The 16,835-nt window shown below is 44.9% G+C and overlaps 1 protein-coding gene across 4 annotated transcripts in view; it reads right to left on the bottom strand.

Annotated features, from left to right (window-relative positions):
* Positions 1-16,835, bottom strand: part of cables1 (Cdk5 and Abl enzyme substrate 1) — a 186,040-nt gene that overhangs the window by 49,999 nt on the left and 119,206 nt on the right. For all 4 annotated transcript variants that reach the window (XM_078215926.1, XM_078215927.1, XM_078215928.1 and 1 more), the window contains 2 exons: positions 11,829-11,934; positions 3,866-4,022 (listed from right to left, as the gene is read on the bottom strand). In XM_078215926.1, the coding sequence (XP_078072052.1) occupies positions 3,866-4,022; positions 11,829-11,934 (263 nt within the window). The remainder of the gene's footprint in view (positions 1-3,865; positions 4,023-11,828; positions 11,935-16,835) is intronic.

Below are 16,835 nucleotides of genomic sequence, written 5' to 3'. Positions count from 1 at the left end.
CGAATGTGCTGCAAAACCCATGAAGGAATTATCTGAACGTTTGCATTAAGTTTTTGCTCTCTCTCAACTCAGACAGGGTTCAGTTTGCTAAGAGGTCCAGAACTTTATAAGAGAAATGTGGGAAAGCTCCACAAGGCACCTCACTGGACAGGTAAAGTTGTCAATGGGCACTTCAGTACAAGTGCGTAGACAATCATAGAATCATCATAGAAACTCTACAGTACAGAAAGAGGCCATTCGGCCCATCGAGTCTGCACCAACCACAATCCCACCCAGACTCTACCCCCATATCCCTACATATTTTACCCATTAACCCCTCTAACGTATGCATCTCAAGACACTAAGGAGCAATTTTAGCATGGCCAATCAACCTAACCCGCACATCTTTGGACTGTGGGAGGAAACTGGAGCACCCGGAGGAAACCCACGCAGACACGAGGAGAATGTGCAAGCTCCACACAGATAGTGACCCAAGCCAGGAATCGAACCCAGGTCCCTGGAGCTGTGAAGCAGCAGTGCTAACCACTGTGCTACCGTGCCGAGTTCTTCCAGATCTCAAGGAATAAACTCCCAACAGTGCAGAAGGAGGCCATTTGGTCCATCGAGCCTGCACCGACAATGATCCCACCCAGGCCCTATCCCTGTAACTCCAAATATTTGCCCTGCTAATCCCCCTGACACTAACGGACAATTTATCATGGCCAATCTACCTAACCCGCACATCTTTGGACAGTGGGAGGATATTGGAGCACTCGGAGGAAACCCATGCAGACACGGGGAGAATGTGCAAACGCCACACAAACATTTACCCAAGCCAGTATTCAAATCCGGGTCCCTGGCGCTGTGAGACAGCAGTGCTAACCACTGTGCCACCATGCCGCCTATATTTAGACATAGCGACACTCCCTCATCACCATCGAGACTAATCCTTCCCATCAATAAGGTGTACGTCACAACTTACAGCAATCTGCTTACTTACTAACCACCTTTTACTTCCAATACAATTATCGAGTAAATTTCATTTTCCACATCATTTTCTTATACTCCAGGCTGGCACGGTGACAGAGTGGTTAGCATTGTTGCCTCAGAGTGCCAGGGACCTGGGTTCAATTCCAGCCTCAGGTAACCGTGTGTGTGGAGTTTGCACATTTTCCCAATTTTTCCGTGGGTTTCCTCCAGGTGCTCCGGTTTCCTCCCACACTCCAAAGATGTGTAGGTTAGGAGGATTGGCCATGCTAAATTTTCCCTCAGTGTCAGGGTAAATACATGGGGTCATGGGGCTAGGGCCTGGGTGGGATTGTTGTCAGTGCAGGCTGGATGGGCTGAATGGCCTCTTTCTGCCCAGTAAGGATTCTATGAACTGGGACAGGGTATACCCCAGTAAAAACTTAGCTGGTCTCCAGGCCAAAACTGAACGTTGATACAAATGTAAGTTATTTTTAAACATCATTACTGTACAGATATCAGCTCCAATTTGCAGGCAAGCTAATCCTTTTGGTTTAGTAGAACTAGTTAGTTGTCCATGTTGCTGCACATGGACAAATAAGTTGCGTATCTCATTATTTCATTGCTGTTTGTGGGATCTTGCGGTGCACAGATTGACTGTTACATTTCCTACATTACATCAGTGACTACATTTAAAAAGGCTACAAAATGGACTTAATTCACTTTTTAAAATATTTAATTGTAACATCCTGAGGTTATGAAAGGCATTCTGTAAATGTAAGTCCTACTCTTTTTCTAAAATTAACTCCCTTAACAGGCTGTTATGATCTGGTAGCGTGCTAGATATATTATCAGACTTGTAATTCAGAGAGACCCGGACTAATAATCCCCAGACAAAGAGCTCCAATCCAGTCATGTAATCAGTTGTTCCTCATAGTTCCTACATTATAACTGTAACTAAACCGTAGAGGTACTTCACTAGCTGTCAAGCGCTTTGGGATGTCTTGAGATTGTGAAAGGTACGACATACATATCAGTTTATCCTTCTTTTCTTCTGAGAAAGTAATTCCAACAGGACTATTAAGCACTCAGTAAAGTCAGTGCATTTAAATATTTCCCAGGTTCCTCTATATAAAGGCAAGATTTACTGGGTGTATCTGGTGGCAGTGCACGGCTGCTGACTACCTGTGGAGGGCGCAATTTCTTTTCCAGCTGGATGGGGGACAGGGATGCCAATGGCAAAGCATTTCTTTCCGTTCCAGGTTTTTCGGTGCTCAAATAATCAACTTCTGGTAATCTGAGAGAGGTCTGGTCTTTACTTTTGCAATTTGTCCATCTTTTGAGCCATTCCACTCTGCTCAGCTTGTGTGTTGCAGGCAGCACTGTGGTGCACCAGGTAGGGAGGTCCACCGATATTGGAGGAACAAGTAATATGTTTCCAGGTCAAGATGATATGTGACTTGGAAGAGCACTTGAAGATAATGGTGTTCGCCCTGTGCTTGCTGCCCCTTGTCTCTCTATGTGGTAGATGTCACAGCTTTGGGAGGTGCTGGCAGAGATGCGTTGGCGAGCTGCAACAATGTATGTTATGGGTGCTACAAACTGAAGCCACTGTGTGCCAGTGACGGAGGTAGTGACAGTTTAAGATGGCGGATGGGGTGCCAATCAAGCTGGCTGCTTTGTCCTGGATAGCGTTGCGCTTCATAAGTATTGTTGGAGCTGCATTCATCCAGCTAAGTGGAGAATATTTCAGCACACTTCTGACTTGTATCTTTTAAGATGGTGGGAAGACTCTGGGAGTCAGAAGGTGAGTAACCTACTGTGGGCCACCCGGCTTCTGACTTGCACTTGCAGCCACAGGATAGATATGGTTTGCATTGTTAGAGGCTCACCACTTTATTACAATCTTCCAGCCTATTCTATTATATTAAAGATATACAAATACAGAATTTTATATTCTGTACATATTTGAATGTTAAAGAATCTGCTGTGCCACCAGTTTCTTCATTCCGTTCTCAGAAATCTTTCTAGTAGAGCATTTAAATTGGAATAGTACAAAATCCTTTTCAGATGGCGTAGAATTCACTATGATAATGGAGTGGAGAAATAAATTAATTCTGAGTCAAACACACCAGCAAGATCTCTTCTTCAATGCCTGTGTTTTCAACACAGCCAGGGCTGTTGAGATGCTACAACTGATATCAGGTTCCTGAGACTGGTGGGGAGGAACGGCGATGGGAAATATTAGCCAGTGTTCCTGCTCTTATTCATTATCTGGGGATGTCTCTTTGAAGTGTTTGCGAGGAAAGGTATCAGGTAGGGAGGTGGTATCTGACGCACTGACTCCTACATGAAGAACAGCCACTGAAAAGCTACACCGATGCCCACGGAGTTATTCATCATTTGTCAGCACCTTCAGGAGCGTAGGGTTACCAGGAGAAATTTCAAGAAGCACTTGAATAATAGCGCTGTGTGTATGCAATTGCTCTGTTAGTAAGGTACAGGAGGAGGTGGTGTGTTGGTGGAGGAGGAGGAATAGGCATCAGTTATATCCCATGCCCTGAGATATCTGTTTTACTCAGAGCTTGGCTTTTACTGGCAATCCCCAGCCATCAATCAAAAAGCTTCTTTGAAAGAGTCACGTATAAATACTGAAAAACCAGGCAGCAGAAGCTAGAAACATGCACAGAATAATAAACTCACTTTGCACTTAGCAGGTTACCGGTAGGAATAAATCCTTTGATATGCCACATTCACTCATTTAAATTTTATGTCGATTAGAAATTTCATATTCAAGCCAGGACAAGCGTTAGATGGTCCCACCAAACAGTTCATATTTCTTCCAGTTCATTACATACATCCAAGTGTTATGAAAATCTGAAACAAACGTAAAGAGCGCATGCTCGTTCCTCCGAGTTACCTGTGTCAATGCTTCCTTGGGAACTGCTGGCCCTCCCAAGAGGAAGATTACGATGGCTGCTGTTCCGAAACTGGGACAGTGAAGCAGTAGAATCAATTGTATTCCGCCTGCCACTCAAGACGTTGGTTGGATAAAGAAACTGAGTGTAGCTAACAGACTGTGGGGGGAAAAAAATAAAGTTTTAACATATGAAGGGGCAAAAAAATATATTCTGCACTTTAATCAAATACTGCCTTCTGGCTCCAGTGTAAAATACAGCTGAGACTGTACAGTAGTGACACATCTTTATAATTAGTTTCTGAATAATATTCTTACTAAAATATTTTATCTTTCAAACTTCACCAGACAAGAGATTTGCTGAATGAGAATGAACTTGGTGAATTTTATTTGCTCGATGATCTGACAAATGTTCTCACATTTGTAAAACACTTGAGTAAAACATTACTGATGAGATATCCTAATTACTGCAAGGTCATTAATATCTGACTTTGTGAAGACAAATTTACTAGAAAATGTTGCATTAAAATATTCAAACACAAGAGTGATTATTTGTATGAATAAATCCTTTGATATGCCACATTCACTCATTTAAATTTTATGTCTATTGTGATGTTACTTTAAGAGTTTTAAAAATTCATGCTCACAGCCTTAGGTGGTGTCATTGTTGGGAGGAGAAAGAATCTGGGCAGGTCAGGTGACAGGGATTTCATTTTCAGTTTGGAGCGGCAGGTTTGAGTTTTGAATTTTAGAAGGGACAGTAAGCTAAAAAGAAGTGTTTTCCCTCTCTCCCTGTTTTTTCCTTTGGAAATTCTGTTGGTTTGCTGAAAACAAGACCTTGTTTTCCTGAAGGGTGAAAACCTGCTGTAGTTTGGGACGGGACCAGAGTCTCTCCGGTGTTTTGGGAAGCTGTCTTGTCTTCAAACTGTTCAGTCTCAAGTGCATTTGACTGCAGAAATCAACTAACGGCCTCGAACCCAGTGTCATGTGAGCATTGGTCTGTGCTGTGTTAAACCTGTGAAAAAGGGTCTTTTAACTGAAAAAAGTCTTTTAACTTTTGGTTTGATTGGAACATTGTAGAGACTTCTTATTTGTAATTGAGAAAAGTTCTTGCTAATTTTCTTTCTATACCTGTTAACTATAGTCTTAACTAAACTTTGGTAAAAGCTCTCTAGTGGGTCAATGAATCATACCTGAAGTGAAACATTTCATGCTTATCCTAGCCAAATTCAAAATGCAAAACTTATGATTCAGGCGGGCTTGATAACAGAGTTTCTAACCTGAACCATGACACTACTTGAAATTTTATGTTCAGGCCAGGACAAGCGGTCCAGATGTTCTCGCCAAACAATTCATATTTCTTCCAGTTCTTCCATTTGTAGATCGTATTGCTGCGTCATTTCGGGGCTTCAAGGCATAATTCAACCGGAGAGGATAAAGCAATGCTCTCTCTCTCTTCCTCTCTTTCTGTGTTGGTTCTAAGGCTAACATGGAATGAGTTTGCGTGATTTCAACCAAGTTTTTGATCAGTGCAAAACTGCAGCAGAAACCCGCATAACACAAGCTGTCTCGCGTAGCTATGCCAGAAGAACAATGGGTGTCAAGAATGGAAATACCATACTGGTATCGTAGAGGCTCACTGAATGTCCAACACGCATGTTAGTGCATCTCAGGATAGCTTCTGTGAAGTATTATGTGAGGCACTAGTGGAGTTAGCATTGTTTTCCTCTGAGGAAGGGAGGTTAGAAAAGAATAATTAATCCTACAGTGCAGGAGGCGGTCATTCGGTCCATCACGTTTGCACTGACTCTCTGACATAATATTTTACCCAGGCCCTCTTTCTTGCCCTATTCCCTAATTCCATACATTTATCATAGAATCCACAGAATCCCTACAGTACAGAAGGAGGCCATTCGGCCCATTGAGTCTGTACCGACCACAATCCCATCCAGGCCCTATTCCCATAACCCCATACATTTACCCTGCTAATCCCCTTAACGTTAGGGCCAATCAACTTAACCCGCACATCTTTGGAGTGTGGAAGGAAACCGGAGCACCTGGAGGAAACCCACGCAGATACGGGGAGAAAGTGCAAACTCTACACAGACAGAGGCCGGAATTGAACCTGGGTCCCTGGCACTGTGACAACACATTAGCAATTCATAGGCCGCAAAGCGTTAGGAATGTTTCAAGAGTTTGAAGGACGCTTAGATTAATAAAAATGATTGTATAGACCTTGTTAAACCTTGTACATAATTTTAAAATATTTACTCCTCTCTAAAAGAGTTCCATTACATGTCGTTGCTACTTTAATCAACAATGTGACAACAAATTTTTACATTATGAGGAAATAAGCAACCACAGTATAGTTGAATTTAAAATACAGATGCAGGGTGAGAAGGTAAAATCCAATACCAGTGTCATGTGCTTAAACAAAGGAGACTACAATGGACTGAGGGAGGAGTTGGCTAAGGTAGAATGGGAGCAAAAGCTTTATAGTGGGACAACTGAGGCACAGTGGAGACTTTTCAAAGCGATTTTTCACAGTGCTCAGCAAGAGTATATACCAGTGAAAAGGAAGGGCTGTAGGAAGAGAGATAATCAGCCATGGAAATCCAAGGAAATAAAAGAGGCTATCAAATTGAAAGATACTAGAGGATTGGGAAATCTTTAACGGTCAACAGAAAACCACAATAAAAGCTATAAAGAAATCTAAGATAGATTATGAGAGTAAACTAGCTCAGAATATAAAAACAGATAGCAAAGGTTTCTACAAGGATACAAAATGAAAAAGAGTGGCTAGGGTAAACATTGGTCGTTTAGAGGATGAGAAGGGGGATTTAATCATGGGAAATGAGAAAATTGCCGAGACATTGAAAAGGTATTTTGTGTCGGTCTTCACAGTGGAAGACACAAATAACATGCCAAAAATTGATGACAAGGAGGATATGGCAGGTGAGGATCTAGAAATGATCATCATCACGAAAGAAGTATTGTTGGGCAAGCTAATGGGGCTAAAGGTAGACAAGTCTCTTGGCCCTGATGGAATGCATCCCAGGGTCCTAAAGGAGATTGGGGGGGGGGGGGGGAGGGAAATAGCAAATGCGCTCATGGAAATTTACCAAAATTCGCCGGACTCTGGGGCGGTTCCAGCAGATTGGAAAACAGCAAATAAGATGCCACTGTTTAAAAAAAGTAGACAAAAGGCGGGTAAGGTGGGGAAAATGCTTGAATCTATCATAATGGAAGAAATAGTGAGACATCTGGACAGAAATTGTCCCACTGGGCAGACACAGCATTGGCTCATGAAAGGCAAGTCAGGTTTAACAAAATTACTGGAATTATTTGAAGACATTACAAGTGCAGTGGACAACGGGAGACAGGTGAATGTAGTTTATCTGGATTTCCAGAAGGCATTCGACAAGGTACCACACAAAAGGCTGCGGCATAAGGTAAAGGTGCAAGGCATTACGGGTAATGTATTAGCATGGATAGAGGATTGATTAACTAACAGAAAGCAAAGAGTGGAGGTAAATGGATGTTTTTCTGGTTGGCGATCAGTGACTAGAGGTGTGCCTCAGGGATCAGTGTTGGGGCCACAATTATTTGCAATTTACATAGATGATTTGGAGTTGGGGACCAAGTGTAGTGTGTCAAAGTTTGCAGATGACACTAAGATGAGTGGTAGAACAAAGTGTGCAGAGGACACTGAATGTCTGCAGAGGGATATAGATAGTTTAAGTGAGTGGGCAAGGGAAATTGAATTTGGTCCTTCATTGCTAAAAGGGTGGAGTTTAAAAACAGGGAGATTATGTCACAGATGTATAAGGTGTTGGTGAGGCCACCCCTGGAGTACTGTGTACAGTTTTGGTCTCCTTACTTAAGAGAGGATATCCTGGCACTGGAGGGGGTGCAGAGGAGATTTGCTCGGTTGATTCCAGAGTTGAGAGGGTTGGCTTATGAGGAGAGACCGAGTAGACTCGGACTATACACATTGGAATTTAGAAGCATGTGAGGGGGTTTTGTAGAAATTTTGCCTAAGGTGACACTGGAGCGTGGCGACTTCTTGCAAGCTGTGCCCAGCATACCTCCTAATTCCATCTTTTACTCTTGTTTATGCTTCTAAAACTTTATTCTCTCTTTAAACTCTCTAACAATGCTTTAATTCAATCTCTTAACCTTGCATTAAGTTGATCTTTCTCTACACCTTAGCTATAACTGTAACACTGGCATTCTGCACTCTCTCCTTTCCTTCTGTATGTACGGTGCTTTGTCTGTACAGTGCGCAAGAAACAATACTTTTCACTGTATACCAATATATGTGACAATAATAAATCAAATCAAAAACATATAAAATTATGAAGGGAATAGATAAGATAGAAGCAGGGAGGTTGTTTCCACTGGCGGATGAAACTACAATGAGGGGGCATGGCCTCAAAATAAGGGGGAGCAGATTTAGGACTGAGTTGAGGAGGAAATTCTTCACCCAAAGGGTTGTGAATCTGTGGAATTCCCTGCCCAGTGAAGCAGTTGAGACTACCTCATTGAATGTCTTTAAGGCAAAGATAGATTTATGAACAGTAAAGGAATTAAGGGTTATGGTGAGCGGGCGGGTAAGTGGAGCTCATCCATCAAAAGATCAGCTCGAGGGGCTAGACGGGCTACTCCTGCTCCTAGTTCTTATGTACGTTAAAGACCCTGAAAATCCATGAGGCCTCAGAATTGGGAATTCACTGATCTTCTGACCCCAGCAGTGATTTCATTTCTCGTGGTGGTGCAATGGTTGTGCAACATGGAGGCATCTGTCTTGGTCGCTTTTGGGGTTTAAAATTTAGAGGGCAGATTTTAACCCTGCTTTCTGCCAAAGCACCAAGGGCCAGCTCCCCAGGAACCCCCAGCTACTCCCCTTTATGAACGGCAAAGTAGTTCAGGGCACGGCAAACTACAACTTTCCAGGATATACGATCTGATCTTCAAGTCAGCCAATAAACTCAGTTAAATCTTCATTGTGGCCACAGTGACACGTGCTCTTCAGCTCCATTCCTGTAACTCTTAATTAAAAGAATCATTGTCCATGCAGCAAATTATTGGCCACCTTTCTCACAAGCTGTCCAATTCCTGCACTGTCTCTGTGCAGTACCGGAATTCCAGAAAATAAATGGAACTTGATCATTTCCACCAAACCCCTCTGGGGTTTTCTGAAGGATAAGGCGGCACGGTGGCACAGTGCTTAGCACTGCTGCCTCAGAACACCAGGGACGCGGGTTCGATTCTGGCCTCGGGTGACTGTCGTTATGGAGTTGCACATTCTCCCTGTATCTGGGTTTCCTCCCACTGTCCAAAGATGTGCAGGTTAGGTGGATTGGCCGTGGTAAAATTGCTCCTTAGTGTCCCAAGATGCGTAGGTCAGGGGGATTAGCCAGTTAAATGTGTGGGGCTTTGGGGATAGGGATTGGGAAGAAGGCCTGAATAAGATACACTGTCAGAGTCAGTGCAGACTCAATGAGCTGAATGATCTCCTTCGCACTGGAGGCATTCGATGATTTACTGCATCTCCCAAACTGGGCATTCAGCCTTCTGTAACTCTGTTAGGAAGGTTGGAAGGATTGTCAGTTAAAGCAATGGTATATGTGCGCTATTTATTGCACCCTCCACTTTGAGGAAGCCAGCAATGTGATACAGCTCAAAGTCCTAGCACGCTAGGAGCTATATTAGATGCATTACCCACATCTCCCACAATGTGCTGCCAGTTACCTGACAATTGCATTGCAGGATGACTCCCTGGCTGACATCACCAAGTTTCCAGAGTGCTGCCTGAAGTGAGTCTGTAACATAAAAGTTGAGTGTGACTGTTACTGTCATGACCATTGGCAATGGTGTCTGGGCAGATAACCTGAATCGCAGCTCTTCATTTAATGGTTATCATCATTCTTCCTCAATTGCCCTCTCGATAAAACACACTCCGCTAACATAGTCTCTTCACTCAGTTCCTTATAGGATGTGTGATCATTTAGAGTGAGCCTTGTGAAGCACTGTCTGGTCCCACCATTAGCTGCCATATCTTCAGGTACCTAGACCCCAAACTCTGGAATTCTCTTCTTAAACATTTCCACCTCGTACAGCTCTCTCTCTCCTTTAAGCTGGTCCTTAAAACCTAACTCTTTGGCCAATCTTTTGGTCATCTGTCTCAGCATCTCCTTACATCTCGCTGTTAAATCCTGTTTGATGAAACTCCTATAAAGTGCCTCGAGTTGTTTTACAACTATCAGGGCACTATATAAATGCAAACTGTTGTTGCACACATCCTCCCCATTGAAACTGTACAATGGAAGGCTCAATGGGACTCCCAAACCTTGCAGTCAGAATCTCTTACTGTTGGCAGGGGAAAGGTTTTCCTCACTCAATCTAGGTGCAAGGCAAAATAAAGAGTTTTGCTCTGCCATAACTTCAGGCATCTCCTTTGGAATCCTGTTAGCTTGAGACTGCAAGTTCTCTAGTAAAGCATTTCCACCGATATCTGTAATTCAGCTCTGAGGAAGGGTCATCCAGACTCAAAACGTTGGCTCTATTCTTTCTCCACAAGTGCTGTCAGACCTGCTGAGATTTTCCAGCATTTTCTGCTTTTGTTCCAGATTCCAGCATCCGCTGTATTTTGTTTGGATCTGTAATTCAGGCGATGGGCACGCCCTCACTTACTACTCAGTGCAAAGGGAGCTCAGGTCACAGGTTCTGAAGACATTCCAATGCTGTTCTCCCTCTTCTGGCAATGATCAACCCAGCAGCAGCAGCTGAGTGACGTACACACAGGGGACCCAGAGAGCATCGCAAACTGCAGTGTAGCCAACATGGAGCAGATATCTGGCACAAATGGATTCCAGCCCAGAATCCACCTCCAGAAAGGTCCACGTATTCGTTTCAAGACGGAAACCTGTCAAAAACGGCAGGCAAACTAGAGGTCAAAATGAGCGCCAAACAGGAAAATTGATATCTCAATTAGTACCTTTTCCTCCAGTCATTTAGTCTATGAAATCTCAGTGAGACTATATGGGTCTTCCAGTTCTATACTCGGTTCAACTTTCTCCCACCTGAAGTGAAGATATAAGTTGATCTTTGGTGCACTGAATTCAAGTGGTTCCGAGATGCCTCATCTAGGAGGAGATTTAAATATATTTTCTTAAATTGTGTCTTCAACCTTGTGACGGTACAGTGGTTAGCACTGCTGCGTCACAGCCCCAGAGACCCGGGTTCGATAGCTGGCTTGGGTCACTGTCCGTGTGGAATCTGCACATTCCCCCCGTGTCTGCGTGGGTTTCCTCTGGGTGCTCCGGTTTCCTCCCATAGTCTAAAGATGTGCAAGTTAGGTGGATTGGCCAGGTTAAATTGCCCCTTAGTGTCAGGGAGACTGGCTAGAGTAAATGCATGGGGTTATGGGGATAGGGCCTGGGTGGGATTGTGGTCGGTGCAAACTCGATGGGCCGAATGCCCTCCTTGTGTATTGTAGAATTCTATGGTTCAGCCTTCCTGACAATATTAGTGATCACACAAAGACCGAGTCAAGGACATGGAGTGGAGTTTGCACGTTCTCCCCATGTCTGCGTGGGTTTCCTCCAGGTGCTCCGGTTTCCTCCCATAGTCCAAAGATGTGCGGGTAAGGTTGATTTTCCATGATAAATTGCCCCTTAATGTCAAGGGGATAAACAGGGTAAATGTCTGGGGTTATGGGGAGAGGGCTGAGGTGGAATTGTGGCAGGTGCAGACTCCATGGGTCGAATAGCCTCCTTCTGCACTGTAGGATTCTGTGATTCTATGACATGCATTGTTAGCGCTCATACGTTTGTACCTGCCAGAGGAACGGAGCATTTTGTAATGGATACAGTTTGCCGCTCGCTCTGTTTAAAACATTGGAACCAGAGAAATGGGACAACAATTCTCTCTGGACCCTGCAGTCTGCCCCAGTGATACCCACCTTGCCAGCAGCACCGAGCTCCACTCCTTCAAGACCAATCACCATCTCCTTGGCACTGACTCCGCCAGAAGGATGCCTCTGCCTCCCGCCCTCCGCTTTCATATCCCTGAAAATACAGGATCGCTAGAAGTCACTGACAATAACACACACCAGAAAGCCAAAAATAAGAGAGCACAAGCAACTTTCTCCCTCCCTCTCTGCAGATCTACAGCATTTAGATATTACACCAGTGCAAACCTGTGGATTTTTATTCATAGAAACATAGAAGATAGGAGCAGGAGGCCATCTGGCCCTTCAAGCCTGTTCCGCCATTCATCACGATCATGGCTGATCATCCAACTCAATAGCCCAATCCTGCTTTCTCCCCATAACCTTTGATCCCATTCGCCCCAAGTGCTATATCTAGCCGCCTCTTGAATACATTCAATGTTTTGGCATCAACTACTTCCTGTGGTAATGAATTCCCCAGGCTCACCATTCTTTGGGTGAAGAAATGTCTCCTCACCTCCCAAAGCAATGGGAATGATAGTTGGACGGGTCATTTATATTGTCAGTTGGAATCATATATATTGCTTTAAACTTCCGTTTCTCTCCTTCCCTTGAAGCCACGAGCCTATGCCAAGGTGTGGTTCTACCCCATCAGCCCTCCTTTACCTCAGGAAAGAGCCTTGCCTCATGTTATGGCTCTAATTTGGATGGGGTGGAGGGGGGGGGGGGGGGGGGGGGGAGATGGGTGACATGCACACTTGCCCCAAAGAGGATGGCAAATCTAGGCACATAGCAACTTGGCCAATTTGTTGACTGATGCCAGCCAGCAGCAGGGGACCAAGGTAAGAACTCCGGCTGTAAGTAAGGGGTTGGGGAAGGAGGAGGAACCAAGGAAAGGGAAGAGCAAAGGCGCATGAGAAGACTTAAACATTAAATTGTATTATTCCCCTGCCTGGGCCACAATCAACTGTGGGCAGATGTGGGAAGCTGTCACTGCTCCTTCATCCATCCTCCAAATAAAACTGCAGACTGGGTTCTGATGATATCGGCATAGTTAAAGAAGGACCCCAGATCCTCGCTGTGGGTATCACGCTCACTTGCTCAAAGTACGCTGACAATAACATGGTGGGCAGGCAGCATCGGAGAATGGTTAAACTGACAGCTCCGTATAAATTGCAGGCACCATCACCCACCCAATCTGTTTTCCCTCAATTAGGGGAAGGATCAAGTTATAACCAGACCTCAAATCCGGGCAATGACAGCCAGTGAGCTACTTCACCTCAGCAACATCCAATCTCACCCCGAGCCTGCTTACATGCTGGCACATTCCAGTAGTGGCCAAACAGAAGCAGGAATACGCACTTATTTTACTTTCTTGACAAGGGCAGTGAAGCCTATTCTAGTGGACCTGAGATTGGCTTAACTCAGCACAAAGCGGAACAAATCCTTTAGGGCTGGGGGCCTGGACGGGGAAGAATTTATGAAATGCGTACTGGAAGGTTTCTTTGGAACAATATGTTGACAGTCCAACTAGAGAGGGGGCTATACTGGACCTAGTACTGGGGAATGAGCCCGGTCAGGTCATCAAAGTTTCAGTGGGGGAACATGTGGCAAATAGTGACCACAATTCTGTAAACTTTAGGATAGTAATGGAAAAAGATGAGTGTTGTCCTATGGGTAAGGTGCTGAATTGGGGGAAGGTTAACTACAGCCGGATTAGGCAGGATTTGGTGGCTGTTGATTGGGAGAGGCTGTTCGAGGGTAAATCCACATCTGGCATGTGGGAGTCTTTTAAGGAGCAGTTGATAGGACTGCAGGACAGGCATGTGCCTGTAAAGAGGAAGGATAGGAAAGGTAGGATTCGGGAGCCGTGGATAACCAGTGAAATTGTGGATCTAATCAAAAAGAAAAAAGAGGCATACATGAAGTCCAGGCAGCTAAAAACAGATGGAGCACTGGAGGAATACAGAGAAAGTAGAAAAGAACTCAAACATGGAGTTAGAAGGGCAAAAAGGGGTCATGAAATGTCCTTGGCAGACAGGATTAAGGAGAATCCTAAGGCATTTTATACATACGTTAGGAACAAGAGGGTTGTTAGGGAAAGAATCGGACCTCTCAGGGACAAAGGAGGGGAATTATGCTTAGAACCAAAGGAAGTAGGTGAGATCCTAAATGAATACTTTGCATCAGTATTCACAAGGGAGAGGGACATGTTGACTGGTAGTGTCTCAGAGAGATGTGTTGACTCATTAGAAAAAATCTCAATTACAAAGGAGGAAGTGTTAGGTTTTTTTAGGAAACATTAAGACAGACAAATCCCCAGGGCCGGATGGCATCTATCCTAGACTCCTCAGGGAGGCAAGAGATGAAATTGCTGGGCCTCTAACAGAAATCTTTGTCTCTTCACTGGACACAGGTGAGGTCCCAGTGGATTGGAGGATAGCAAATGTGGTCCCGTTATTTAAGAAGGGTAGCAAGGATAACCCGGGTAATTATAGGCCGGTGAGCTTGACGTCCGTGGTAGGGAAATTGTTGGAGAAGATTCTTAGAGATAGGATATATGCGCATTTAGAACTGAATAATCTCATTAGCGATAGACAGCATGGTTTTGTACGAGGGAGGTCATGCCTCACAAATTTGGTTGAGTTTTTTGAGGTGGTGACAAAAACGATTGACGAGGGAAGGGCCGTGGATGTCGTCTATAAGGATTTTAGTAAAGCGTTTGACAAGGTTCCTCATGGCAGGCTGGTGCAAAAGGTTAAATCTCACGGGATAAAAGGTGAGCTAGCTAGTTGGGTGGAGAACTGGCTTCACCATAGAAGTCATGATGTGGAGATGCCGGCGTTGGACTGGGGTAAACACAGTAAGAAGTTTAACAACACCAGGTTAAAGTCCAACAGGTTTATTTGGTAGCAAAAGCCACACAAGCTTTCGGAGCTCTAAGCCCCTTCTTCAGGTGAGTGGGAATTCTGTCCTAAGAAAGGATGTCCCGAGGCATGGTACATTGGGGAAACTATGCAGACGCTGCAACAACGGATGAATGAACACCGCTCGACAATCACCAGGCAAGACTGTTCTCTTCCTGTTGGGGAGCACTTCAGCGGTCACGGGCATTCGGCCTCTGATATTCGGGTAAGCGTTCTCCAAGGCGGCCTTCGCGACACACGACAGCGCAGAGTCGCTGAGCAGAAACTGATAGTCAAGTTCCGCACACACGAGGACGGCCTCAACCGGGATATTGGGTTCATGTCACACTATTTGTAACTCCCACAGTTGCGTGGACCTGCAGAGTTTCACTGGCTGTCTTGTCTGGAGACAATACACATCTTTTTAGCCTGTCTTGATGCTCTCTCCACTCACATTGTTTCGTTTCTTAAAGACTTGATTAGTTGTAAGTATTCGCATTCCAACCATTATTCATGTAAATTGAGTCTGTGTCTTTATAAGCTCTGTTTGTGAACAGAATTCCCACTCACCTGAAGAAGGGGCTTAGAGCTCCGAAAGCTTGTGTGGCTTTTGCTACCAAATAAACCTGTTGGACTTTAACCTGGTGTTGTTAAACTTCTTACTGTGTTCACCATAGAAGACAGAGGGTAGCACTGGAGGGGTCTTTTTCCGGCTGGAGGTCTGTGACTAGTGGAGTTCCGCAGGGCTCTGTACTGGGACCTCTGCTGTTTGTGATATATATAAATGATTTGGAAGAAGATGTAGCTGGTGTGATCAGTAAGTTTGCGGATGACACGAAGATTGCTGGAGTTGCGGATAGTGATGAACATCGTCGGATAATACAGCAGGATATAGATAGGCATTGGGCGGAGAAATGGCAGATGGAATTTAATCCAGATAAATGCGAAGTGATGCATTTCGGTAGATCTAATGTAAGGGGGAGCTATACAATAAATGGCAGAACTATCAGGAGTATAGACACACAGAGGGACCTGGGTGTACAAGTCCACAGATACTTAAAGGTGGCAGCACAGGTGGAGAGGGTGGTGAAGAAGGCATATGGCAGGCATAGTATATAAAAGTTGGCATATGATGTTGCGGCTGTATAGAACGTTGGTTAGGCCACATTTGGAATACTGCGTCCAGTTCTGGTTGCCACACTACCAGAAGGATGTGGAGGCTTTGGAGAGAGTACTGAGAAGGTTTACCAGGATGTTGCCTGGTATGAAGGGTCTTAGCTATGAGGAGAGATTGGGTAAACTGGGGATGTTCTTCCTGGAAAGACGGAGGATGAGGGGCGACCTAATAGAGGTATATAAAATTATGAAGGGCATAGATAGGGTGAACAGTGGGAAGCTTTTTCCCAGGTCGGAGGTGACGAACACAAGGGGTCACAGGTTCAAGGTGAGGGGGGCAAGGTTCAACACAGATGTCAGGGGGACGTAATTTACACAGAGGGTGGTGGGGGCCTGGAATGCACTCCCAAGCAAGGTGATTGAGGCGGACACGCTGGGATCGTATAAGACTTATCTAGATAGCCACATGAACAGACTGGGAATAGAGGGATACAAACGAATGGTCCAGTTGGGCACATGAGCGGCGCAGGCTTGGAGGGCCGAAGGGCCTGTTCCTGTGCTGTATTGTTCTTTTCAATCGTTTTTGCAATCTAACAGCTATTGAAAAACAGAACCTAGTGAGAACAGAGATAAGAATTGCTTGAGAGTTTGGTGACATGAAAAATAATGTGGAAACAGTTGGGGTATAATGTGGAAATAGTGGGCCCATCTTGGGCTCACTCTCGCCATCCGGGGCTCAAGATTTGGCGTAACTCTGGAAATCATGAATCTCGTCGGCGAGATTGCAACTTCTGATTTTTGCCACCCCTCGTCGGTGACGGGAGTGGGCGGTGAGACCTCCATGGTGGGGTTGGGGGTGATTATTTGGTCTGATCAATGCACCCTTCACACAGTGCCCTGATCTCAGTGCAGCCGGGCTTTGCTGGTGTGTTGAAGCATCCCCCGCCGCCCGCCCCGCCCCCCCAACATGACAGTGTTAAACACAGGTACCTGTTTT

Source organism: Mustelus asterias, chromosome 7 (assembly GCF_964213995.1).
Source record: "Mustelus asterias chromosome 7, sMusAst1.hap1.1, whole genome shotgun sequence".
Taxonomy (NCBI): domain Eukaryota; kingdom Metazoa; phylum Chordata; class Chondrichthyes; order Carcharhiniformes; family Triakidae; genus Mustelus; species Mustelus asterias.
This window is presented reverse-complemented; position numbering and strand designations above follow the sequence as displayed.